Source organism: Tinamus guttatus, unplaced genomic scaffold (genome assembly GCF_059628265.1).
Source record: "Tinamus guttatus ecotype Peru unplaced genomic scaffold, ASM5962826v1 Tinamus_guttatus_pri_ptg000451l, whole genome shotgun sequence".
NCBI lineage: Eukaryota > Metazoa > Chordata > Aves > Tinamiformes > Tinamidae > Tinamus > Tinamus guttatus.
Window position 1 is genome coordinate 617,633 of NW_028288985.1, and position 26,304 is coordinate 643,936.

Sequence of the window (26,304 nt, forward strand, 5' to 3'; positions counted from 1 at the left end):
GTGGAGGAGGGAGGGAATGGAGGGGCTATGGGCAGCTTCAGCACTTGTGGCACTGCTGCTGGCCTCAGCACACAGGCTTGCAATAAAAGCGTGTAGACAGTCAGATTAGAACTATTTCTGCGTGAGTAGAACTGGTTTCATGTGAAGTTGAAAAATGTTGGTTTTGAAAAGCCTTTTAAGTACTTGCTGGTGCGTTAGCCTTGTAAATGACATCATAGCGAGCCCTGTAAAAATTGTACAGATACATGTTTAAATCATGTTTGTAATCAAATGCATAGTTAGGGCAGAGACTGGGATTTAAATTAATGAGACTTCAATGAAATGATATTTTGGTCTGATGCTGTGAAGAAACACATCACGAAAGCTATTGTCAAGGACTAACAATAACTGAGAGGTTAAAGGCAGTCTTTGCTGTTGCTTGTTTACCTTCAGAGTTTGATAGAATATCTGGGTGAACTAGGTCATAAAAAAAAAAATCAATAATTTTATCTAAATTGCTTTTGCTTATCTGGTTATGGTTCTGTCCAAAATAGGGCAAATGCTCTTCAGAAATCTTTAAACAGGCAGGTGATAATTTCTTGTTCAGACTAAATCACTGCTAAATTTCAGTGCATATTCAAACATTTTTTGATTACTTTTTGGGTTTGTAAGGTTCCTCATGAAATAAGTACATAGTGTGTGTGTGTGTGTATATATATATTTCTCTGCAAGAAATACTGGTCAGTACAGGGGTAAAAGCAGGAACAGCTTTGGAGAAAAAAAGCTTGCCAGTTTTGTTATCATTGGTTTAGTTAATATTCCTGTGAAGTAAGAACTCTTTAGCCTGTCAAGGCCTAAGTTCTGCTTTGATAGCAGTTCTACAACTGTTGTAAACATTATGTTGAAAAGAGAAATGGCTATTAAATAATTGTGAAGTAATTGGCTTAAATCTAGAGAATTTGGTAAATGCATATGTTATAACACACAAACAACCTTGTTTTTATGCTGAAAGTGAATTCTGAATACTGCATGTGGATTTCTGTTGCAGTATGAATACTTCAATGCTGTGCTCATAAATGAGCGAGATGAAGAAGGAAACTATCTGGAACTGGGGAAAGAATTTATTCTAGTGCCCAACGACCACTTCAATAACTTGCCTGTGAACATCAGTCTGAGTGATGTCCAAGTACCCACCAATATGTACAATAAAGGTAAGATAAGAGCTGTTTGATTTCATTGTTCCACTGGCCAAACATAAATTAGAAGCATTTTTCCTTATAAAATGAAGCTATTGATTTTATATCATCTGTTTCGCAGATTGCAATGATACTCAGTTTTCAGGCAAGGAATGCTAAAACACAAACAGTGTTGTAATTTTTTTTGCTTTATGGCAAAAATCTCTCGTGCTTTAATAGAGTCAATAATTTGTGTATTAAACTTAGAACATGAATTTTGCCATAACAAATAGGTCTGATGTTGTTGCTTACCTGATCTGGAAGTACCTCTGAAAGAACCAGGATAGGGAATGTCTTGTTGGATTTATGCTCTTAAACTTCTGGGAATGCTCCTAGCTCCATTTGACTGCCTGCACAGCCACTGAGCTGTTGTAAGCTTTCAGTTAGTACTTAGGAGCAGCAAAGTATATTCAGGTATATACTTCCCTGGTTATGGGTTATAGGCTTTGCATAATGCTAACGCATAACTACGTGAGATTTGTTTAGGAAACTGAAGTTTAAAAGTAAGGAAAGCAAACCAAATTCAGCAGCACTTGCTTGTTTTCCCTTTGGTGCTTCCATTAGGTCAGGCAGCCCAATCTGGATCTTACTGTGCTCATGCAGCACTATCTATTCCTTTTTCTGAAGCCAGCGTTAAAGAGGAAAGCATGAAAGTTTCCAATGAGAGGCTGCCCAGCATTTGTCACAGGTCTGCAGAGAGCTGCCAAGTTATCTGGTTCCTCTTCCTTGTTTTAACTATACTAAGAGACAGCTAAAAATACATTAAGTGTTTTCCTCATAATACTTTCCAGGCTAGCAGTTGTGGTAATTTGTGCAAGGATATTGTGTAATCACAAACGGGAAGAGAAGTAGTTCAAATAAGTTGGGCTGCTAGGAGGCTCCTCTTCTAAGTCACGATTGAGCATCTTGAGAAGCCAGGAGCTATACAGTCATGCCTTAAATCAGGGAATACAAAGTAACAAAACTTCATAGGGAGTATTTGTGAGGATGTGAAATAGTATGGGTTATTTTGAAGAAATCTAGAAAATGCATAAAGCTTCCAAAACTACCAAATCATTTTTTGTTGTGGAAATGCTAATATTTATTCAATGAACCTCTCAAGCAGTGAACTCACTCTAGGAGAAGCATATATGTCTTGTGATTCTTGTTAAAATTGAATTAAAAAGAAAGAGAAGTGATGGTTGCAAAGGGGTGCAGGTTGGTCAGACAGTCCTATTGCCCTGGAGGAGCAGACAAACCCGAAGAGTTGAAGACAGTGAGAGTGGTAAAATGGCAGGACCTTTGGGTACATGATACATAGCTCTGCATAGAATCCATTTTTATTTGCTAATTAATTACAGATAAAGGCCAAAGTCAAAGGGGTTGTATCTTGTTCTGGCTTCTGATGCAGGGACTGCCTGGAGAGACAGGCAGATAGAGCACCATGATGATTCCTGTTTCCACTTTGTCTAATTCAAACCAGCTCAAATCATCACTTTGTGCAGCTGCAGAAACACATTTTTTATCATTCAAATGTATTCCAACTGCTGAAATCTCATTTGCTGCTGACATTTTCCTTACACACGGGCCTGATAGTTTCAGCTTGGAGATGGGCAATATCTGGAAACGTCACTCCAAGCAGGAGGAGCAGCTCTGCACACTTAGCTTTCTCAGTGCCCGCTTCTCAGGTCTTGTAATGCAGTGGTGTGATAACAAGTTAATTAAATCCCAGCCTGAGGGCAAAGGCAGTCAATTTTCATAGGCTTACAAGCAGGTGTCTGTGCAGCTCCATTCCTCTGGAAGTTTGTGTTTGCTGCCTCTATATGTTGCTTGATATGGGCTTTTTTAGTTCTGGAGAGATGCTGATCGCTGGCAGCAGGTTCAGAGCACAGTTGTAGGACCTACTCATTGAAGACTCCAAGAGTTTGGGCCTTTTGGCCTATCCAAGAGCTGATTTAGTTGATCTCTAGTTAATTATAAATATCCGACTCTATAATATGGCTATTATGGATTTAAAAAGATGCAGTGGCTGAAGTTTAGCTTAGTTACTGAGCAAATTGTGCAAAATTGGGCTTGTTAAAGTTTTTTTTAGATTATTTATTTTGAGACAATTATTGAAACAGCTTACAATAGGCTGTGTGACTTTTTTTCTCTAGTAGCCCTTAATCAAGCTCAGAATTTATTATTATTATTTGTTTGTTTGTTTTAAATAATATGTCGTCTAGAATTATTTTGAGGAAATATTTTGGCCTGGTCAGATTGCATGATCATAATGATCTCACAGCAGAATCTGTGACAAATGAAATGTAGATTGTCAGACTGAATGTCACAGGCCTTAACAGGGATCTGAAAGAATGAGATTGGCTGAGAATCATAGGACTTAAATATGTTTGCTCTTCTTGTGTCTTCTGGCTCTTTTAGCCTCTGCATAAAAAAAAAATCAGAATAGCAGCAAGCTAAATTTTCGTATTCTAAGGAAACTATTAAGTCTAGAACCTGATTTTTTTAAAATCAGATCTAGTATCTGAAAAAGTTGGAGGGTTTTGTTTTTTAGTCTTCTTTAAGGAGGAAATTTCATTATATTTCTGAAGTCAAGAAAGCTGGACTACCATATGTGTCACGTCAATGATATTAAAATTTAGTATGGAGTATTTTAAGGAGCAAAACAAGATCCAAAAGAAAGGCAACCAAGCAAATTTGTAAGCCTGTAGATAACTCTACTGCTATCTCAGAATAAAGATTACCTATACATACATGTCCAGGGAAAAAGTGAAATGGTAAATTTAATAAAGAATTAGAGTCTCCTTTTAATACCGATATCATTATAACATGTAAAGAACTGGTCTAACTACTGATGTGCTCTTCTGTGTTCCCACATTTTGTTTGTGCCTCTTTCTCTTCTCCACACTCAGTTTCTCCATACTTTATAGGGCACATCGTTAATGCTACAAATACAAAGTTATGATTTTTGGAATATAAAGCCTATAGAGACGTGTTTCAGAAAATGCTATTTCAGTGTTTCTGTAATGATCATATATTGAAGGAATTCAGAGAAAGAAGTGGGATGATTGTGCTTTACAGAAGAGCATGCTTATTTTTATGTCAATATAGAGTCCTCTCCCAGGTCTATGCTGTTCCACAGAAAGGTTAGTGCCATTTTTTTTCAGAAAATATCATGTTGACATCTGTTGCAGTTACTTAAACTGCAGAATATTCTGATGAAATAGACCTTAATTTTTCTTGAAAATAAGTGTTTATGATAACATTTTCCTTTTGAAACATTTAAGCAAACTAAATCTTTTCTAAATCCATCAGTTCATTCTATGACTTCTCTTTAAGCAAAGTGTATTAGTTTCCTAGGATTTACAAGGCAGTATCCCTTTAAACAATGAATAAATAGAGATTAAGTAAAAAATTGTGTTATGACTCTCTTAGCAAACAGTGATTCTTTCTTCTCTCTACAAATTTGGCAGTTTACAGTTATCACCCTGTGCACAGTTTTATGGCAGAAGTGGGGAAAAAAGGAATTCTTAAGTGAATTAAACAGATGTGTCATATGTGTGTATTCATAGGTGGAGAAGAGAGGGAGAAAGAAATTTACTACTTTCATTTTAACATAAAAGTTGACATTTTTGGAAAGTACTGAATCAATCTGAATCCAGTTTGGATGGATAATTCAAGACCAAGACAGAAATTCAGGTGTGAGAAAAATTGTGTCTATGTCTGTCTATTTTAGCTACTATTTTTAAAGCCTTTATTTACATGCATTATATATTGACACTAAAGAAAGCTTTCATGTCTTCATTTTTTAACTCTATCCTGTTATCTTAGTATAGAAGTGGTTTGGGGTAGGATCGATTAATGATTTGCAGTTTACATGTATGCAGCTCCTCGGGATGCTGCCTGCGGAGGAGACTTCCTGAGATACTAGCAGTATATTTAGAAGAATGTGGGGGTGTGACTTCATTATAAAGCAGGCAGTTGGAATGTGGAGTAATGTTTTCTGGCAACCATCCATGGGGAAGGTGGTTCTGGTAGTAGGTTTGCCGCTATTACCTAGAGTTGTGGTCAGGAATGGCACGGTTGCCTCTCTTGAGTTTATCTGTTCAACGTTTTTTCCAGTTCTTGGAAGATGATTATGAACATCTGACTGAAGAATATGATATTGGAATTATTCCTGTACCCCTTGAATATTCCTGGGGCGTGAAGTGGTAGGATGTTTTCAGAGTGACTTGTGAGGTGCAAGAATTTGTCATGATTTTTAAGGGCCATTGATACACTGTATATTTTCTTAATAAAACAAAAATAGCAAGTCTTTTGCATAATCACTTCTTGTCTTTTTTTTTCCTCAACATTTTAGTAGTCCAAAGTTTTGTGCCCATAGCCACAAGTAAGGAATCAGGAGTAGACAACAAAATCTTTGGAAAGAGACCGCACAGTATACTTTAGAATGTACTATATAACTTGATTGCCTTGAGTAGTTGCTTTGATTTTTATGTGGGTAAACAAGATCCTACTCAGACCCTTAGATACAAAAAAACACACTAAAAGGCGAAGTGATGCAGGTTTTTTCACAGTAAAGCAGAAAAACAAAGCTAAATTGATTCTAATCACGGTTGGATACAGAACACAATTTGTCTTTATTGAATCTCTATTTAGAACAAATGTGCTCAGTGCAATCATTGCCTAACTGTAAGAAATTTTGATCTAAAGACAGATTTCTGTGCCTGAGAGGTTTTTCCAACCATAAAAGTATTTAGTTCTACAAACGTTATTTTTCATAAAACATGCACTGTATCACTACTTCTAGATTCAGTTTGGATTAAAATATTTTACTTACAATGTCACTAGGTGTTCTTAATTAAAAATAAAAGTACAGTTTGGAGCGAAGTCGGTTTTGATTATGTCTTTGCCTATCAGCTGCCTCTGTTTCCTGATGTCTTCCTAATGAGACACAAAGATGCAGGGATAAAGGGCAGTGGAAAGGGAGTATTAGCAAAGTTGATTTAAACTAGTGGGAGTTTTTCCTCTGTGCTCATTTCTAGTTTACTATATATAATCTTGTTTTATTCAGAGTTTTATGATGGAGGAATATTTCCTAGAGGATAAACCTTCATCCTATTAACACAGCTGACAGTGGAATTAAAAGCATCCTATAGCTTTGCAAGATTTACCAGCAAATTGTTGGTATTTATTAAAGATCCCAGAGGAAAGAGTCCAAGCTTATTACCAGATCAAGTACAGATTTCCAAATTCTGAAATGCTCTTAATTATTTTTGATGTATTTCTGTGTACGTCACCGTAACAAATGGCAGAGGAAGACACATGGGCGTATCAGTGCTGAACACTGGGGAGTCATGCAGTCCTTAGGGCAAAGGGGCTCATGTGTGGCATGATTCACTAGGGGATTGTGTGGAAATGCTGTGAACCTGAGGTAACTCTGCCAGCATGGTGTTATAGCTGAGGGACCAAGCCCCGAACCTCAAAAGTTTATATTAGAGGTGTGCACTAAGTTGATCTATTCTGCCTCCCATCCGGAGGTAGCTAAGGTCGCTGCCCTGCACCTCCCTTTGTGCATATGTGACGTACTTCTGAGAAACATAGTCTTTGTACCCCAATATCTAGTGCTTTTTTGTTGTTGTTATTTTCTCCTCCTCCCATGGTTTGTTTCCACTAGGATTCCACCACAGACCCAGACATCCTTTCCCAGCTCGTGCCCTGGGCCCTTGCTGGAGGTTCTGGTCCCAGCAGCATGGTGCTCTTCAGCACAGCACCGTGTGTTTGCTGCCGCCACGCTGCCCAAGGCTCCCTTGACTTCTATGAGTCTTAAAACATCCCTGTGTGCTGAGCTCCTGCCTGAGTGGGCGTAGGCTGAAGCAGATGTTTGAAAGCTCTGTGAAATTGGCACCAGAATCTTGCAGCTTGGCCTTTTCCAGCTTTATTTCCAGTCATGTCCTGGGTCGAGTAACACACAAAGGCGGAGGCCGCTCATTCTGGATGCACGCAAAGGGCGGCCCAAGTGCGGTACACTCGGTCCCAGTAACAAAGTTCCTTCCAGAAGTGTCTTTTGGTGGCTTGATTTACAGCACTGCCTGTTCAGATCTTGCAGCGCTGCCTGCCCAGAGCAGTTTGAATTGCAAATGCCCACTCTTTGCTTGGAGCTGGGAGTGTTGCTCTCCAGCTTTCATTTATAACCAAGGATTGGCTTTAGACCATTGTATATTGTATATGTTTCAACTTCTTTCCGTATTTTTTTCCTGTATATTTCTAATTAAGGAAGCCACATGATCATTTAGTGCACTGCTTATGCTGATTACTGTTTAATGTTGACCTTATTTTTACTGAGTAGGTTTCTCTTTGGATTTTCATACAACTTGGTCAAGCATTTCATTAATAACTATCAGTATGAAAGGCAGAATTTTCCTGTTTTTTTGTTACATAAACCTAGCAATATTTTATAGTAATACCATGTGATGTGGAAATATGTTTTGGGGTTGCGGTTATGATTTTAATGGATTTTGTAAGTGTATAGGTCACTCTCTATGTGAATGTATTTGAGAAGGGAGCAAGTGGACGGCATACTCTAAATCGTGTGATCTCTGATGACCTAAAATGTCTCCACAGAACCGGGAACGTCTCCCTCTATCCTACCTGTGGCATTATGGCCATTATGCGCGTTCTGCTAGTTGCTATTCTGGCCCTAGGAAGGATTTTTTTCCTTTTTATCAGAATGGTTTGTCATTAAAAAGAAAAACTGTTAACAACCTAGAGACTTGCAGGGCTCAAACGTCTGATATCATATGTTGGCAGGTTCCTAAGAAACTTATTTTTATATAATTGGGACTCTCTTAAATCAGAAAATGTATGTTTTCTGTAGATCTGTAAGATCTGTATTAAGGAAGCTGTGAAGGTGGATGTGGATGGGTGAGCAATTCCTTTTCTCTAAACTTCAGTGTCGGTTTGAAGTTTTGCAGGGGTTGTGGGCAAGAGAAACCAAACCAAGCTGTTCTTTAGGGCAGTGTGGCAACGTGGGATGGGGTGATGTGGGTTAGATTGTCAAACACGGGTGGCGTTAATGCAAGATGTTGCTGTTTCTTTACTGGCTAAAAAGGACCAAAATAAAGAATAAACCATTGTGGTCAGTATTAGACAATCCAAGAGCAAAACTGCTGCCTTGAAAAATAAAAGTAGTAATATCAAAATTTAATCTAAGAAGTATTTCTTTTTCTCTTTTGTGCGCTTGCTCTTAGGGTGCTTTCTCACTCTGTCTCTTGCTCCCTTTTCTCCCACTCCTAATTCTTTCCACTCTTACACTGTGCGAAATCTGCTGTTCTGGGCTTTTTGAAGTAAAGGGAGGGATTTTATCAGGGCTTTGCATAACTGCAGAGTTCTTCTGTGATAGATGCTGAAGTCCATGAATATTTTCAAACGTTTCTGTCAACAGGAAATATGGTTTATGTCAGCCAATCTAACAAACTTAAGGCGTGCAGTATGTTACTGAGAGTCTCAGATGTGTCATCAGGATTAAAAAATAATAATTTGTGAATGTACAATACAATTGTTTGATAATTAAAGTTTGATAATTTGTAAAAATTAACAAAAAATCTTGATTAATAGTCCAAATGCATTTTTCCCTTTAATACTGCACTGACACAAATTCTGTGCAATTGAAATGGGAAAACAATTAAGTATTAGCTGTTTTGATTCCATTGCAGTAATAGCAGCCAGTAAACATTTATTTTTAAAGGAAGTGGCTAAAACGTACCTTACAACTCCCACAGTATATTTGGACTTCACTCATTTCAGAGAAAACACAACTATAAATGTCTTACGTTTTCCTATGAATTGAAATTCAATTTTTCATGGTGTTCCCATTACTTTTACAACTCAGTTGCTTTCCATGTGGAAAGCCTATGCTTAGCATTCTTCCGTGGCTTGCTTTATTAGCCTGTTTGATTTGGTCGTCTTTTATAAGCTCGTGATACTGTTGCGCAGAAATGGACTTTATCTCCTTTTCTCAGAGCTTTGGGCATGATGTGATTATTTAGAACATGTCCATGCTCCATTTTGTGCTACTTTTGTCCTTTTTCTCGGTAATCATGTGCAGGCTGTTGAAAGTATAGGCGGCGTCATTTGACTTAAATCTTCATTTAAAATCTTTTGTTTTTCTAGTGGTTACCATGGAAAACTGGCAATCAGTAATTTCCTCCTGTACTACTTTTCGGGGTTGTAGATTTTTTTCTTTCTTTTTGCTATTCTGTCTTTACTTGTAATTGTTTCCTACCTTCTGCATCACTTAACACTTCAAAAATATATATAAAGAAACAATAGAAGAGTCTTAAAAAAAAAAAAAAAGCCTTGAATAATTCTGATCTGTGTCATTAGTAACAAGAACATAAAGACTAGTCTGACCTTCCCTTCTTTGCCTGTCTGCTTTTTTAACTCGAGAATCATAGCAAATGTAGATCTTAGACTTCACAACTTATCTCTAAGTTTTGCTTGAATACTTTATAGACTGGTGAAGAATATCACCTGTGTCAAATGCCACTTCCCTAGCATGGCTTTCACTGCTTGTTAAAAGATGAGTTTATGCATGACAAGTCAATAAATGCAGACTGTAATCAAAAGTTTTCCCTGCATAGGAAAAAAAAATCTCCTGAGTGTAACGGAGCCTTCTTGAAAAGATATTGAAACGTGATGAATCACAGCCATTTTTTTTGATTAAGTGAGTTTTTTCAATTTGCTACTTAAAAGGAGCTATGAATATTGTTCAGTCATACTTTGCTATCAAGTCCTTCCAAGTGACTGTCAAATTGAGATTACCTATTTTCTAGAATATTAGAACCAGAAAAATTCATTTCTCTAGTGTTGCAGAAAGATTATAATCTGTGAGTAGCAGATATGTAAAACCCTTTTCCTGCAAGGTGTGAAATTAAGAAATAAAATCTTGCCTGTCACTGTCGTATGGGGTTTTATGGACTGTGCTTCTGAAAATTCAACATCCTGGAGTTGTTATTTAAATAGTCATGGCCACATATTGTCCCAGACCACTGTATTTATATTTTGAAATCCTTCCACTAAATTGTTTGTCTTCACATTTTGAAATCTTTAGGACAGTGTTTGCACTGTCTTCCTAGCTTTGGTCATTGTTTAATTTAAAAGGAACTTTCTTAGTCTAACTGATTTAGTCAAGGTTTGAGGAATTCCTATCTTCCCATATTTCTTTGTTTTAACTCTTGCTGTCTATTGGACAGAGATGTGCAGGATTCTCCACTTGTTCCATCTGGTTTTGCTCAAATCCTGCCTCAGATCCCATTCCCAGCATCTCCTCAGGCTGCTGCTTTGTTCTTGTAAAGGGCTTTAGCTTCACAGATTATTTTTCCCTCTTTCTCTCTCTCTTTTTTTTCTTTGAATTCTCAGTCTTGAACAACAAGCCAATGCTGGCATCCTCACGCACACTGCGAATTGTGCTTTATCTTTTTTGTATCCTGGTCTGTCTCTGGCAGCGGATCTAATCTATATGGTTCTAATGCATCCACATCACCATGGCAACTAGATGCAGCTAGAAGCTCCATGGTACCTCTCTTTTTGGGCGGGGGCGGGGGTTGCTCCGTTGCTCCTGGTCCAGGAGCTGTTGCTTGGTTACTCGGGGCTGCGTTGCCATCCGCCTCGTGGGGCTGGTGAAGGTGGGCTGTGTGCTCGGGCTCCCATACAGCATTAAGAGGTGTTTAGCCTCGAGATGGCTCTGTTAATCATGCTACCTCCCTCGCTTCCAGGGGCAGGAACAATTTGCCATTAGGCTATAACAGCAGAAAATTGCTCCATCTCCTCTCCTCTCTTTTCCTTCTTGGTATTAACTTCTCTGCTGGGTATTAACTTGGCTGAGGAGTGATTAGAGGTTGTGGAGATGGTTTTTCACCCCCTCTATGAGGAGGAGGGGGCAACAGTGACTTGATGCTGTTACTGCAGCATGGGCCCCATGAGCTCAGGCTTGTCAGCACTCAAACGCATGATCTGTCCCCTGACGCTGTCCCCTGCTGCAGACCAGGGGGGAGATGGTTTCACCGGTTGGGCTGGGTTGGTTCCTGTGCTCCTGCTGCTCTGCTGGGCTCCTACTGATACATCCCTAACGCGTTGCTTGCTTGAATGCGACGGAGAGCCGCTCAGGCAGGCAATGCTGCAAAGTTTGGATGAGAAGTACAAGTTGCATTGGAGGTTCAGAACTGCACAGGATGTATTATCATTTACATGTGTATTTTAAAATAAAAAAAGTTTGAAAATTAAAAATATCTCCTTTTTTGAAATGGAAGTGGATTTTTGTTGCTTTGCTGATCCATTTATTCCTTGGAGCAGAAATTGAGGCTGAAGCCAGGCAAAGTTTGCCTGTCAGCAAAGAGGTGTTCATGATTCTGTTTCCTTCATCAACAATAGGAATAAATTCCACCAAAGGAGGTTAAGAAACTTTTAATAAAAGCTTCACTGTCATGTCCCAAAAGCAGTTGCCTTTGTCTTGCTCAAAACTGCAATAAATTCAGTCACTTTAGGCGTACAAGATTTCCCTCCTTTTACCTTGATCCTCTGCATTTGAGTCTGGATAAACATTGATTTTAAGGTTGCCCTTTCCTTTCTCCCCCCACAAATAGCTCTGAGCTTGTTCAAATGTATGTAATGCTAAAAATATCATTGGTACTATATGCCTAACTACATTGAGAGCCATTATTTCCATTTTCTACCTGCCTGGAGAGAATTTCATGCAGACTTTTGTTAATCAGTAACTTCTGGCAGGAAAGGTGTTTCCCATAGTAATATAATTTAAAAATATAAAAATATACACCAAAAATGAGTTATAATTGGTTTGTCCTCTTTTAGAGTGCTAACTTTCTTGAGTTGTGTTTATTTCATTATTTTAGTATGAATAAACTATCAGTTTTTGCTTCTGGCTTAAAAAAGTCAGGAAAAAATAGGGAAGTTTTCAGTGTGGAATCCATTAATGAAAAAAATTCTCATGATTCTGTACAGGTTTTTTTTCTTGATTGAAGTCGTATGGTAGGAATGTATTGGGGAGCTTCATTTGCATTTTGCTTTGTTTTATTTAAATATTTTCAAGGCATTATTTCCCTCCTGAAATATATTGGGAAAGCATTCTTAATTTCTGAACTTAGTGGTAATTGACAGAATACTTCTGGCTTTCTGAAAAGCCTTCAGTATTGAATTATGCAAAAACATTTGATGAAATGGTTATGTGGCAAATGTAAAAATTGTAGCTTTTCTTTAGTCTGGAGCAAAGAAAATTGGCATTTGCACGATGAATTGCAAACCTCTATTCAAAGCTGTATTTTACTCATTTTGTCTATTATTTTAGGGTACAGTAGTTATTTGCCTCTCTATCCTGCTATGTAAGAAAGACCCGTCTTGGATTTGTCTTGGATCTGTGTTGTGTGAAGAGGCGAAAAAGTTTTGCTCTTCTGGTCAAGTATTAGCACACTTGGCTAGACTGTAACTGCATAAAAAACTCCTTGGCTGAAAATCTGCTGAGCATTTTTGTGCACTCTGTGCTGTGTTTATCTAGGTGTCTTTCTTACAGCTTGGCGCTTTTCTAAAAGAGCAAAGAGTGTGGAAGGATCCCCAGCTGATCCCGCATTCGTCCCAAGATGCGCTTGTGCATCTGCTCAGTGTTTCTGTAGGTTTTAAGGTATTTTCAGTGGTTTTGGAGCAGCTGAGCATTTTCCAGAGGCTTTTTCCAGGCACTTTTGCCTGGGGAGAGCTTTGTTTCTCCTGAACATGTATAAGGGGCTCTTGTGCAAGACCGAGTCAATGCGCGAGACTGTGGTAGCTCAGTACTGTCGTGATGCATTTCACATGCTCAACTATTTCTTCCTAAAGGTTCAGATGCACCCTCCCCATTCCTGCGTGCACCCAGCATGATATGGGGAGGGGAATGTTAGGTCTTTAACGTCTTCCTCTTCATATGCAGTGTGGGCTGCCTTCCTGCACTGTGTGTTGTCACTATGTAAGCCTGTTTCTCCAAGTCCGTGTCTCTCTCTCTATATCGAAGCAGTAATAATTAGAAATTTATTGTTAAATACTAGCTAACAGCTTTGCATGGCTTTGTTTTTTAATACATGGTTATTTTTCATCTTAGAGCAGTTTTTGAAAAGATCTGTGAACAGGCCTTTGCTCGAACATTTCCAAAAGCATGACTTTCATTTCCAAGACTGTACCTTCTTTGTCATTTACCACTGACAGCAGCTCTGCTAAAATAGTCTCTTTGGGTATGTTGTGCATTACATACTTTATGGCACAGTTGGCTTCATTTAGCAACAGCGACGTTTGCTTTCTTTTCCTATAATTCGCAGTATGTTCCGCTGGCCCCCTGGCATTGTTTCTCATGACACTTTTTCCTCCCCTGCCTCTTGCCACAGGTTTAGGTTTCCTGGTCTCTGATGGCCACAGCTCCATCCAGCTGCACAGAAATTTTTCTCCTGTGTGTCAGAACTGACTCTTTCTTCAAAGACAGTTTTGCTTCCATACTGCATTTGCTGTACATGCAGGATCTCCTTTCTATTTGTTTTTCCCTGTGATCTGAGCATTTGTTTTCTCTCTCCTACCTGGAAAACTTATTTCTGTCACTTCCTTTCCATGTTGTTCTCCCTGTTTCTCAATCATTATTCTGGCATCCTAGACCTCTGTGCTGCAGTATTTTCTTAGAATATCCTTATTTCAGTTTTCATGAACTTAGAATTAGTATCCTGAGAAAAATGTGGAAGTAAGTAATACATTTTTCTTAAAAGTGCTGCTGCGGTCACATCAGTCTATGGTGTGGTCATCTGTCAAGATTACCGGGTATTGACCGGAGCTGGTAGTAGGTGTAGCCGTAGGTGCAGCTGCCCCGTGTCCTTGGCTACTAGGGGAAGAGTAGATCTATTTAAATCAGTGTTGGCAGTTCTTCCTTGGCTGCCCAGGAACTGAAGCCTTGCACTTTTCTTTCAGCTCGTCTTACAACTTAAGAAACCTGCCGTTTGTCTTCACAGATGCTGCTCAAACCCTGTTTCAGAGCTTTGCTCCAACCACTTGAGCCCTGCCCTTGTCCTGGTTGCCCTTAGCTGTTATATTTGAGTGGTTAAGCAGGGTCAGATCAGGTCAGTGCTGGAGGGGTGACCTCGAAGGTGCACTGATTTACTGCAGGAGGTATTTATAATTCATTAGGTGGCAAGCTGTTCCCGGAGTCAGGACTGTATCTCTATTGCAGAGTAGTGTTAGTGAAGAGTTTGCAGCTATAATTCTGGCTTTTCTATGAACTAAAACTGAGTTCCAGACTTTTCTTGAGATTCAGACCACCTTGTTCACTTAAAAAGAAAAAAGAGAGAGGAAAAAAAAAGAAGAAGAAAAAAAAACACAACAAAAAAACCCATCCCAAAACCCAACTGTCATGAAACTCAGGCTAAAAATAAATGTGTCTGGCCACACTCCAGTTCTGCTGCTGCAGCTTCAAAGGAGAAGGGGAGCGCTGCTAGGGCAGCCGTGGATGCTGGGGCTGCCTACTACTGTGCTCCACAGTCCGGCGCTTGAAGCCTTTGCCAAGCCCTGTACGTGCGAGGAGGGAGCGGGATTCGTGACACTGGTGAATGGCTCTCAGCACATGAGGCAAAACAGACAAACACCTTCTTTTGTGTGTGCAGATGGCCAGATGCTTTGATCTGTGAGCCCATGCGTCCGCATTGCCGAAGGGAGGGGAAGAGAGAGGAAAAGGCAAAGGCAGTTGCCAAAATTGGCGTCCAGCCCCAGCTCTTGAAAGCGCTGGACCACCCTGCAAAGCTTTCCTATGGGTGTTGAGGGATATAATTATTAGATCGTTGCTGTATGTCCTAGCAAAGAATGTGTATTTTGTTATTCTTAAAATATGACTAGACTAAATATGTCGTCATTGCCATCGAAACGAGCTGACATTGCTGCCACCTTTGAGCCAAAGGGGTGCTGGAATTGGAGTTCCTTTCCCGTGCTTGGCCCTACAGGCTTCGCTGGTGCTGCTTTGCTGCCCGACGTTACCGCTCTGCAGCGCAGGGCCTGCTAGGGAGGTCAGCAGGAAGAAACACCACTTTGGATGTCTGCATCTTGGATGGGTTTCCAGGGGAAATTAAAAATTATATTACACATGCAGTATAACAGACAAAAGAGCCCTGAGGATGACTGCTAATGCTCTTTCTTGGCAATAAAGCAGATTATGGGAAGAAAGGGAAGCTTTTTGCATTTCCTTCATAGTGACTGAATTCCTCTGTAGATATCCCCTCTTTCTGATGAAGCTTGCAGGGATAATTAGAAGATCAAATGCATTACTAATATGTAATATTTGTTTATTTCCAACGTCTTGGCGTATCTTTAGGTGTTTTTATGGTTTCTGTGAATCAAAATACTTTTCATTCCAATGCAAGCTTTAGCCGTGCTGCTGTACATCTTTCAGTCTGCACATCTTGGTTGAGTTTTCAGTTGTGTTTCTTAGAGTCAGCAGCATTTGTGACAGCAGCTTAATTGCTACACGCATTGGTGCTGCTCGTTGATAATTATATTTCGGATTCCTGTCAGTATATCTATCTGTCTGGGGGCTTTTTTTTATGTTACATAGCAATAAAAAACAGATAGCATCTGCAGAAACAGTATTGAACAAAATGCTATAGAATTGCCATCCAGACCATCTACAAGGCAGGGGAAAAAGAATATTTTAATTATTTTTAGCTGTGACCGCTGTTTTTGCCAAAAGCAGATCTATGTTTTAAGAATTGTGGCAGCAGCTACTCATGCTTATTATGTTTGAATCAGAACGTCACACTAATGATTTTACATTTATATTAAGTTTTTATCTTTTCTCCCTTGTTTCCCTCTGCCCAAATATTCACAAGCGTTTCTTTATCTGCTATTGAAATGTCCCCATTTTAGGGATACAGGTGACACCCACCAGCAATATAAAAATTTAAGAATGCTGTTTCTAATTAGTGTGGACAATTTAAGCAAAACATTAATTGTTAAGTTGGAATTTGGCCAGAACAAGAAGTTAAGCGTATCTACTGTTAGAAGATGGGTCTCCAGATTTTTATTTAGCATAAGCAATCAGGGACTTGGTTGCGTTTAGGATGACATACGTGGACAGACTTGCATCCACATAACAACCATTATCAAATTTACTTGGAGGACATTGGGTTTGAGATCCTTCTGTCTGAAGATACAGAAGCCAATAAAGTCACTTCATTTTCACTTGTAGGCTATAGACCTTTGGCTTGGACCTGTGGATATATGTTTTTTTCTACTTCACTTTGTTCAATATTGTAAGGTTTAAATCAAGTGTGACCTAATTTACCTCTTTATAAAAAGGGTTGATACACAAAATGTAGCTTACAGGTCACGCTTGCCATGCTGCAAAAATTACAGCTGGCATAATAGATATGCAGGGTATAGGAAGGTAATAAAGTGTCACCAGGATTCATTTTAAAGGAACCTGTCTCATCATAGATTGCATTTTAATTGTGCCCTGTAATTTAAAACACCCTGCTTAATGCTCCTTTCAGCTATAAATTCCTATTAGTTTCAGTCAGAGGATTAATGCTTTCAGCGATCAGCATTCGGATGATTAGTGTTGTCAACATAATGCAGAATATAGGCTCAAGCTATCATGTTCAGGAAAAAAGTTTCCCTGTTGTGTGTCTGTAGAGTTCTCTCATCCATAGTGCTGATATATATGTATATTACTGATATATACATATAACATGTTTATGTTAAGTGGTCGTTCAGAGTTGAACTAATAAAAGTACTTTGCTGCTGTAGAGGCACGGAGTTTCATACACATGTATTAAATAAGTGCTTGTAATATTTTATATACTTTTTTTTTATGCCAGTAGAAGTATTTCACATACAATATTAGAGCTTAACAGCCTGGAGAGCTGAACTTGCCCTGTGATCTCATAGGGCTGGAGTAGATGGAGAAGTCAGGCCCCTCTGCCTGGGGAGGCTCTGCTCAGATGAGTGGCACTGTGACACTGAGTCAGTAAGAAAGAGCATTAAAAACTAGCTCTGAGGGTAAGTGATATCTATTGAACTGATACTGAGCAGTCTTGGAATGAGATCTGAGTGTAAGCTGCTAAGAAACACTATACCTTATTTTAAATAGACATTAAGATGGAATTATTCCTTTTGTGACCAGTTTGCCTTTTCACTAATATTGTCGAAGGGTGTACCAAGAACTGACTGTCCTCTGGAGGTGGAGGACAGTTTGCTCATCCTCTAAAGAAACCTTTCCAGAAAAACAACTTCTAAGAGAAGAAAAAAAACAAAAAAACAAACAAACAAAAAACAAAACCCAACAGCTCTCTGAAGTACATCACTGTTTTTCAAATATGAATTTAGCATTGTCTCCTTATTTCAGTGCTGTAATGCTGACCCAGTAATACCACTGTTCTTTTTACTGAAAAACAGGACTTGTGTATCAGAGCAGAACACCGGTATCTATGGTTGAACTAGTGCTGGAAAGTCTGGGTGGACCAAGAATGTGAAGCTGGTGCTGAAAAACTGGTCCTTGCCAGGCAATGTTTTGAGGGAGCTCAAACAGAAGCGCTTTCTCCAGATTCATATCTCAGATTAGTCACTCTTGTCAGTTAATTTGTGGTGTCTCAGTCACAGCTTGTTATTGGAAAGCACCTGGACTGCAGTCCTTGCCAGCCAGGCGCGACTGGCGTTGTACCGTGAGACTAGTGCTGTTGGTTTGTTTGATACGTGTCTAGCTGGATGGATTTAAAGTGTTTATTTCACTTTCCAGAGAAACAAGTAACTGCGCTAGACATGTTTTAAAAACAAAATCTGTTTTGTTGACCTTGCTTTTTCAGTAGCCCCTGTGTGTAAACCTAAATGTTTAGATGAAAGGAACATTCAGAGATGTCTATCTGACATATTTCCTATTTTCTTGTGCTGTTTTCCTTGAGGAATGTAACACGAGATAAGAATTCACCTTTTCTACGCTCCATTAAAATCCCATTCTAAGCAGTCTTGTGAAATCAGCGCCATTCTTTTAAGAAAGGGAAGCATTTTTTAAAATATTTGAATGAATGTTACTGTGTGTGCATGTGTGAACACTTTCACAAATGAAATAATACCACTGTGATTTCAGTTTTGTTTTTCCTTTCTATACTGCTGACTTCATGTATAGTTGAATTGGGAATAGAGAATACCTTAATAGTTTCTTATCTCTCAGCTGCCCTTGGTATCACAGTCTGCGACTGGAGAACTTTTTAGCTACATTAATTGGTTATGGTTTTGCCATCGTCAAGCTCAGTCGCTATTCTTCAGCCTAGGACTGCACTTGGGCAGGCCGGGCTTTAGGAGTTGGGTGGTGGAGGTGATGTGATGTGGGTTATTCCGAACAGCCGGGTTTCCATTCTGCTTCCTGCGGCGTGGGAGTCGGAAGTAATGAGGTCATTGTTAGGAACTGGTATGAAACGTGGGCCCAGTGTTTTTCAAATAATGATGCTATTTGCTATACATTTATCTAATTAACTTCTGTAGATTTTGTTTGGTTGTTTACCATAATTCACTTAAATAAGAGGTTCTCACCATAAGCTTTCAAATATAGTCATAAGTTTTGTCAACCTGAAGGGAAAAAAAATTAAAAAACGGAGATTATATCCAATGTTACCATGAAATATTCAAAAGATAAGGACAGTAAACTGAAGTAAATCTGTTATGATAATTCATTTATGTTCTGCAGAACGAAGTGGTACAGTATCTCCAAATAAGGGGCCTAATGAGCAATTTTAATTCTTAGCTGCAGAATGTGCCTGGTATTTCTTCTCTGTATTTTATCATTTTTTCAATGTGCAACTATATAATTTATTCTGAATCACTTAATTGACAATAAAACCAAAAGATATTCTGCAGCAGTTTGCAATTGCGAGATTTTTTGGATGTGAATAAGCTGAAGATAATAGGATTCAAAGGATCCTATTAAGTAAAATTACTTCTCTCTTTTTTTTTTTCCCCAGATCCAGCCATTGTGAATGGAGTTTATTGGTCTGAATCCTTAAATAAGGTGTTTGTTGATAATTTTGATCGCGACCCTTCTCTCATCTGGCAGTACTTCGGAAGTGCAAAAGGATTTTTCAGGCAATACCCAGGCAAGAACAACACAAATCCCCAGGAAGCAATGGAGGATACTACGGCTGCAAGTGCCTGATGAGTTTTGTCACAAATCATGATTTTCACAAATAACCGCAAGCTCGATTTTACTTAACCCAGTTTTCAGAGAAAGTGATTTCTAATTAAGATTTTCAGTATTCTTAATTTTCTAGCAATTCTTGTTTAGAAATTGGTACTATATTTTATAAAAATTTATTCTATTTTACATATTCTTTGAAACAAAAATGGAAAACAGAAAGTGAATACATAAAATGTAAATGACTACAGAGATTCAGACAGTGCTATTGATTTTGATTTTTCAAGCAAATGCAATGTATAATATACTGAATATAAATCTCACTTGGGCGGGACTGAAGTGAGATGATTTTGCTGTTTCTTGTGATAAGTCAGTTTTAGAGTGAGATGATTGTGCTATTAACAGCCACTAGTTTTAGCAGTTGATTTTTATGTACCTCACACAGTTACTGAATATGGTTGCCAGAACCGAAACACTAAAAGATTTGAGTTTGATAGCAACTGGGGGAGAAGGATAGAAGGTTTTCCAGTATTGAAAGTGTGCTTACTAATCATAATAAAATCTGATACTGCAACATACTTAATTTCATATGACTTGAATTTAAATTAAAATTAAATTTAGTTTTTTAAAAAAATTTTGAAACGGCAGTCTAACATTGTAACCAGAAATAAAATATAGAATAAAATAAAAAGCATAAATTTGGAGTGGTTAAACTATTCAATTTTTGTGCTAACTGCTTGCAATTACTTCATGCCCGTTATATCTATGCTAAACTAAATATGAGCTGGCAAAAATTTGTCAGTTCATATCTGCCTTGGAGACAAGATCAGCTGGTTCACAAAACAGTCAACAACCTGTAAAATTCATATATGTTTTCAGATATGGGAAGCTAAAGTTCAGACTACTTTGCTCTAAGTGTCCTTTGTTAGAAAGACTGATTGCTTTTCTTTAATGATGTGCTCTATCAGTATGTACAGCAGCACTTAATTTGTTATTAATTCTTTGCATTTCCACATAAGTGACCAAGAATGTCAATACTTTAGTAAGACTCTGTGCTATGAACCAGATAGGTATGAAGAGGCTTTCACCTTACAGTAAACCCAAGGCACAGTATTTTTCCAATGTTAGCATAGTGTGGTATTGACATGATATAATAACAGTTCAATTGATAAGGTATGAAACTCCTCTAAATGATGCCTCGCCCCAATTCTTCAGATAAATACAATTTAAGCAGCTATTGTTACAAATTGCTTTAATTATAATCTTTTTATTTCTAAACAGGTATTAAATGGGAACCTGATGAGAATGGAGTCATTGCATTTGACTGCAGAAATAGAAAATGGTAGGTAGCACAGAGCTATCCATCTCTTTTTAAGAAATATGATAGGATAAAAAATCGTTTATTACATAAACAATTTGTGTTTTGTCTTTTGTTTTAGGTACATTCAGGCAGCTACTTCTCCAAAAGATGTGGTCATTTTGGTTGACGTCAGTGGCAGTATGAAAGGGCTTCGCTTGACTATTGCTAAGCAGACAGTATCGTCCATATTGGATACCCTCGGAGATGACGACTTCTTCAATATAATTGCTGTGAGTGTCTCAGGATTCTGTCTTTTTCATTCCACCTTTTGTTGCTCTCTCATATTTTACATTCCGCAATACAACTGAAAATTATTGTAGGGAGATGATGAATATTTGAAGACATCTCATGGTCCAGATGCTGTAATTTCCAGTGCCACCTTGTTTCAGGTAGCACTGTTTTCAGAGTTTTTGTAGGAGTAGTAATTGAATCTCCTTAAAGAAACTGCTGTGAGTTTGGGAGTTGCAAATAACAGTCTTTGCTAGCAACAATGCAAATGGTTGCTTCAGTATGGAGAAATAAATAGATATGCCTGAAATATCCAAGCATTGACTGTGTTCTTAACAGGTGATGGGCAGTTAGTTCAGCATGTCTTTCGTATTCGTCTTCAGCTGTTTATTACATAATTACCAGAAACCTATACAGTAGGAAAGCACAATTACATTGTGTATCAAAAAGAGGTTCATCATGCTTCAACGAAATTGTAATGAGCTTGAGTAAGTTTTCTAAGCAACAAAAAAATGTGTCAACTAAGTAATTACTAGGATACCTGAATGTATGCTCAGTGTGTAATCGCTGTGCTTGCAAGGAGTTGTGACAGGTGTACTGTAAATGATTCAGGAAGAAAAATCAATGCTTTTTCTTGAGAGAAATTGGTAATTTGTACTTTGGGAAAGTCAAAGGCTCATCCACAACAATGTATGTGAAAGCGTATGTGGCAATGAATTCAAAGTAGTATAGGAACACCAAGGAACCTAGCGGCAGAATGGTTTTGGTTCAAAAAAAGTAGTAACCGAATGTTACTTTCTCAAGTTAAATCTCTGTTTACTCAAGTGGATACCTTTTATTTTCCCTATTTTATGGGCTCAACTTAAACACCTCTCTGCCCCAGCACAGTCACAGCTGCCATCCCCTCTGTGGCTGCCCCAGGCCACCATCCCCTCCAGGACGTCCCTGCCCTACAAGGGCCATCCCATGGCCACTGTTCCCTGTGGGGCCTCTTCCCTGAGGTGCCTCTGCAGCTGTGTCTCCTGCTCAAGGGGAAGAGCGATGGAAGGTGGGCCAAGGGCTGCATAGCAGGAGGGATGAAGCACATGCAAAAGTTATGCAAAAATGAGAGACTTTAACATTTGTGGCGGGAAGAAGGAAGACCATTTTTAAGGTAGCCAAGAGAGAAGAAGTGAGAGGAAGGAAACCTTCCTGAGAATTTATTCTTTGAAAGAGACAGCCTTTGTTTAAAAAATAATATTGGGCATTTGTGAGGTGGCAGTGCTAAAGAGCTAAGCAAAACTGTGTGGGTCAATGGAAGACAGGGAAATGGAGCTTAGCAGGGGAAAAGCCCAAGTCTGACTGAAAAGTAGACCGGCAGAATCTGTGACCGTGCACTTTACTGGTAGATTTTTGTTTGTTTTTAGAATCTTTTCACAATGTTTTTCAGGTTGTTGTTAGCCATTTCAGTATTCCATAGAAAATGCAGATTGTCATTAGATAATGGGAATTATGGTCACTATCCACTAACATCATTAAAAAAAAAAAATTGCGCTTACAAATATGCAGTAGGATTGCAAAAATCCCACTCGCAGTGTACTAACTGGGTTCTTTCATATCCATCAGATACATTTCCTTTTTTTACTAAATATTCTTCTAACTAAAAGTGCAAGTTTTTCCAGAAGATAAACATAAAAAGTTAATGTTAAAATTTACTTTAGTTTTCATGGATAGATTGTTGCAAAATCTATCTGAAATTGATCTATCTGAAAAATTGCAAATCTCTCTGAAATTGATCGAGTAGATGATTGAATTAGGAGAAGGGGGAAAAAAAAAGTTGAAAACTGATTTTGTACTGTCTGCTTTAAAATTTAAGGTCAGTTCACCAGTGCATGAACAGATATATCGGGAACAATGAGGGAAGAGGCATGTTTTTCCAATTCACTTTGAAGTATAATTCCAAGTCATGCATTAAATTAACAATATTATCATAAAAGAGTGCTAATTTTGCCCAATGCTGATTTTATAAATGCTTTTACAATAGTAAATGAACAAAATATTAACCGAGCTGAGATTGTTAAATCAATTTTAATGCTACAGTTGCACTATTTTAGCAAAATTGATTAGAAGAGTATTATTTGCTAATTCAAAGCCCAGTGCGATAGTTCCCTGTTTTTCATTTGTGGAATTTACCATGATAAACAGTGTCTACAGAGGCACTTTTTAAAAACTTCTTGTATTCATCCAAAATAGGTCATGGATAAACTTGTTTTTCAGTCTACCTGATTCAAGCACCGATGGGTAGGTTGGACCAACTGCGAATCTCCAATGGACTGTGCTTGGGTGTTATTTGCTGAGCGTGGTAAAACTGACAGAACTTGAGAAATACAAATTTCTATGGTTTGACTTCACTGCTGAGTCTTCGTTAGGCTGTGTTGAATTTCTGAGTATGCTTAATATTGTGTGAAATTTTATCTCTTTATTGTTCCATAACAACAGGTGAATTTAATTTGTTTCTGTGAACCTTAAGCTCCAAAGAGCTTAAATACAATAAAGAATAAGTATGAAAAATGACTGCAAAAACTACTTGCTTAGCTGTGCTGGAACCATATATACCTCCAGACATATTATCAAGTTTTAGGTAGTATCTGATTATGCAATATAAGCTAGCAGCCCCCTACCTAATTATATGGTACTTGTTTGCTAGTTCTGATTTGGGCCCACACATTTTATATCATGTTATACTGTAAAGAACTATCTAGCATGGCAAAATAATATGAACTAATAAAACAGATACATGTATAATAGTAAATGAAATGATGAGGAATTAGATTTTGTCAAATGCTTAAATTGCAAGACAGATGAAAGGAGACCGAGGTGTTGGAATATGAGCTCAAAAAGGATGATAATTGTGTTTTGCTTTGCTCCTGTTCCCTTCAGCCAAGCAGTGGCGATTCTACAACTGTGTCAACCATCTCTGTTATTGCAGCACTGCTATTACAACTGTAGTAAGCAAAGGTGCCACATGCCAGAGTTTGGCAGTCTGGACTTAACTAACACTAGGAAACATTAAAACAGAGTGGATGTGGGGCTCTCGAAAATCAGAAGGCTTTTCCTCAGGTACATTAGTTTTGTAACAGGAAATAAAAAAGGTGAAAAGTGATGACTTTAAAGCAAGGAAATCTGTTTTTAAAAATCTCCTTGCTCAGGCAACTGAAGAACTCTATCAAATATTGCTGGTAAAGTCAACAGTTATTAACAAAACCACTGGCCCAATGTCAAGATGCAGCTTCACTTGAGTACAAAATCTTAAATGCTGCAGAAAAGCCAGATACCTGAGTTCAAGGTGAGAAGGAACTGAGAAGATTCTGGTACAGATTTTCCCCTTTTCTAATCTGTGCTGCTTACGTCAGAATGACTTTTTGGGTTTTTTTGGAAGGTTGATGCTGTTAAATGGGGTTGTTAAAGAACTTGAAGCATGTCCTTGGTAAAAATGTGGGCATCATTTATATTACACAACTGTTTAGTATTAGAGACCTTTCTGGGAGTCTGGCTGGGTTGTGTTGCAGCTGACAGACATACAAGTCTGCAGGGATAGTCTGGTGACATGAGTTACTCAAGATAGTATTCAAAATAGTATATCTTATAGGAAAACTAATAGACTTAAATGCAAGCTCTGGTATACTAGGATATTTTCAGCTGCTTCCTAGTAGTGATAGTCTAGGAAAAAAAAATTGCTACTACTGCAACATTCAGAAATTCTCATTTCACTTGCACGTGTGAGGCACTGGAACAGATGATGGAGAGACAGATTCTAGGATTTTATTATGTGTTGACCAATTATGGATATGTGCTTCGTGTCATATAAAGACAAGTATGTCTCTATGCAGGAATCAAACAAAAGCTACAAAACCTACAAAAATTGAACCGAAGAACCCAGACTTAACAAAAGAAAATATCAACTAAAGAACATGCTGAAAAAATGGTGTAAAGTGGTGGAAAGTTAGTCATGCTTGTGAGGCAGCATTTGTTACAGATTTTTAGTTTTTGCTTAAATGAGAAAGGAAGATGATCTTAACTATGGCCTATAATGTGAGACGCTGTGAAGTTTTAACGTTGTTATTTTGCAAAGGCTGTCAAGAGATAGATTGGAGAGTAGTCTGTAGAGAGAAACTGCAGGGGAAAGCACATCATTTATCAGATCAATAAGCTGCTATGACACTGAGATGCACACAGGACCTTCCCAGTGACTCGCAAGTGTTCCAGATGTCATCTTGATTTTTCATGTGACCTTTGGAGCAATAGACATGTCCTCAGGCACTCATCTATTGGATTAACATTGACTGGAATAAAATAATTAGGGAAGCATGCAAATCTGCTGCAGAAATGATGTGTAAATAACCTTCTAGCATATGTTTTTTTTATGCACCAATTACTATATTGATGCTGATGTAAATAGTCTATATATCCAGCTGTGGTAAGCAGAGTAACTCTGGATTTGTATTTCTTTAACTGAGGATCAAATCTGGCGCAGGGCCCCAAATATAACTTGATGCAATTCAAATTGAACACTCTTCCCTGTGCAACAATAGTTATGTAGTAATTATGTAATTAATGAGTGTTGGTGCATACTGCACTCTTCACATGAATGATGATGACAGATGTCCAATGTGGAACAGGTTGCAGGGGTCTAAGGTTAGACATATGTGCAGAGAAAGGAGTTGTGGTGTATTGAAGAGAGCAGAACAAATTCAGAGCTGTAGGAGGATAGAGGCAACGTGAGTTTACAACGACAGACACTTGTGTAAGCTGCATTTTGCAGTGTTTCACTGTAAGACTCTTTTTATTCCCGCTGAGATAGAGGAAGGACAGAGTGAATGCATATATAAATCATATGAAATGTTTTCTCTTATTATTTTTGGCTGAACCGTGTCTTCTTTCATTGTCTAAGCTCACTTAGTGCCTGTTAAAGGATGAAACCTTTAGGTTTCTGAAGGATGTTTCTGCTGGAGTACCCACTAACCCCATGATGGCATGATGGCATTCATTAAATTGAATGTTACTTTAAAAAAGTTTGACCTTCTGAAACACTAAGAACCATACAAAAGAAAAAATACATGGTCAGTTTTTAAAAATGAACCTGATTGTTTTTGCTTTATGGGCATGTTTCCCTGCAGCTCTAAATCATAAAACTTGTATCTTTCAAAGCTTTTAATTAAAATTTTCGTTATATTTTTCATTTCCTGCTACAGTATAATGAAGAACTTCACTATGTAGAGCCATGTCTGAATGGAACATTAGTTCAAGCAGACAGAGCCAACAAAGAGGTAAGGAATGGAAATAACAAAAGAGAA

At 38.2% G+C, this 26,304-nt stretch overlaps 1 protein-coding gene across 1 annotated transcript in view; it reads left to right on the top strand.

The window, feature by feature from the left end:
* The window catches only part of CACNA2D3 (calcium voltage-gated channel auxiliary subunit alpha2delta 3), a 390,523-nt gene that overhangs the window by 144,193 nt on the left and 220,026 nt on the right, over positions 1-26,304 (top strand). The window contains exons 5-9 of the mRNA XM_088532049.1: positions 1,028-1,190; positions 19,214-19,345; positions 20,665-20,725; positions 20,823-20,973; positions 26,203-26,277. Of these exons, the coding sequence (XP_088388175.1) occupies positions 1,028-1,190; positions 19,214-19,345; positions 20,665-20,725; positions 20,823-20,973; positions 26,203-26,277 (582 nt within the window). The remainder of the gene's footprint in view (positions 1-1,027; positions 1,191-19,213; positions 19,346-20,664; positions 20,726-20,822; positions 20,974-26,202; positions 26,278-26,304) is intronic.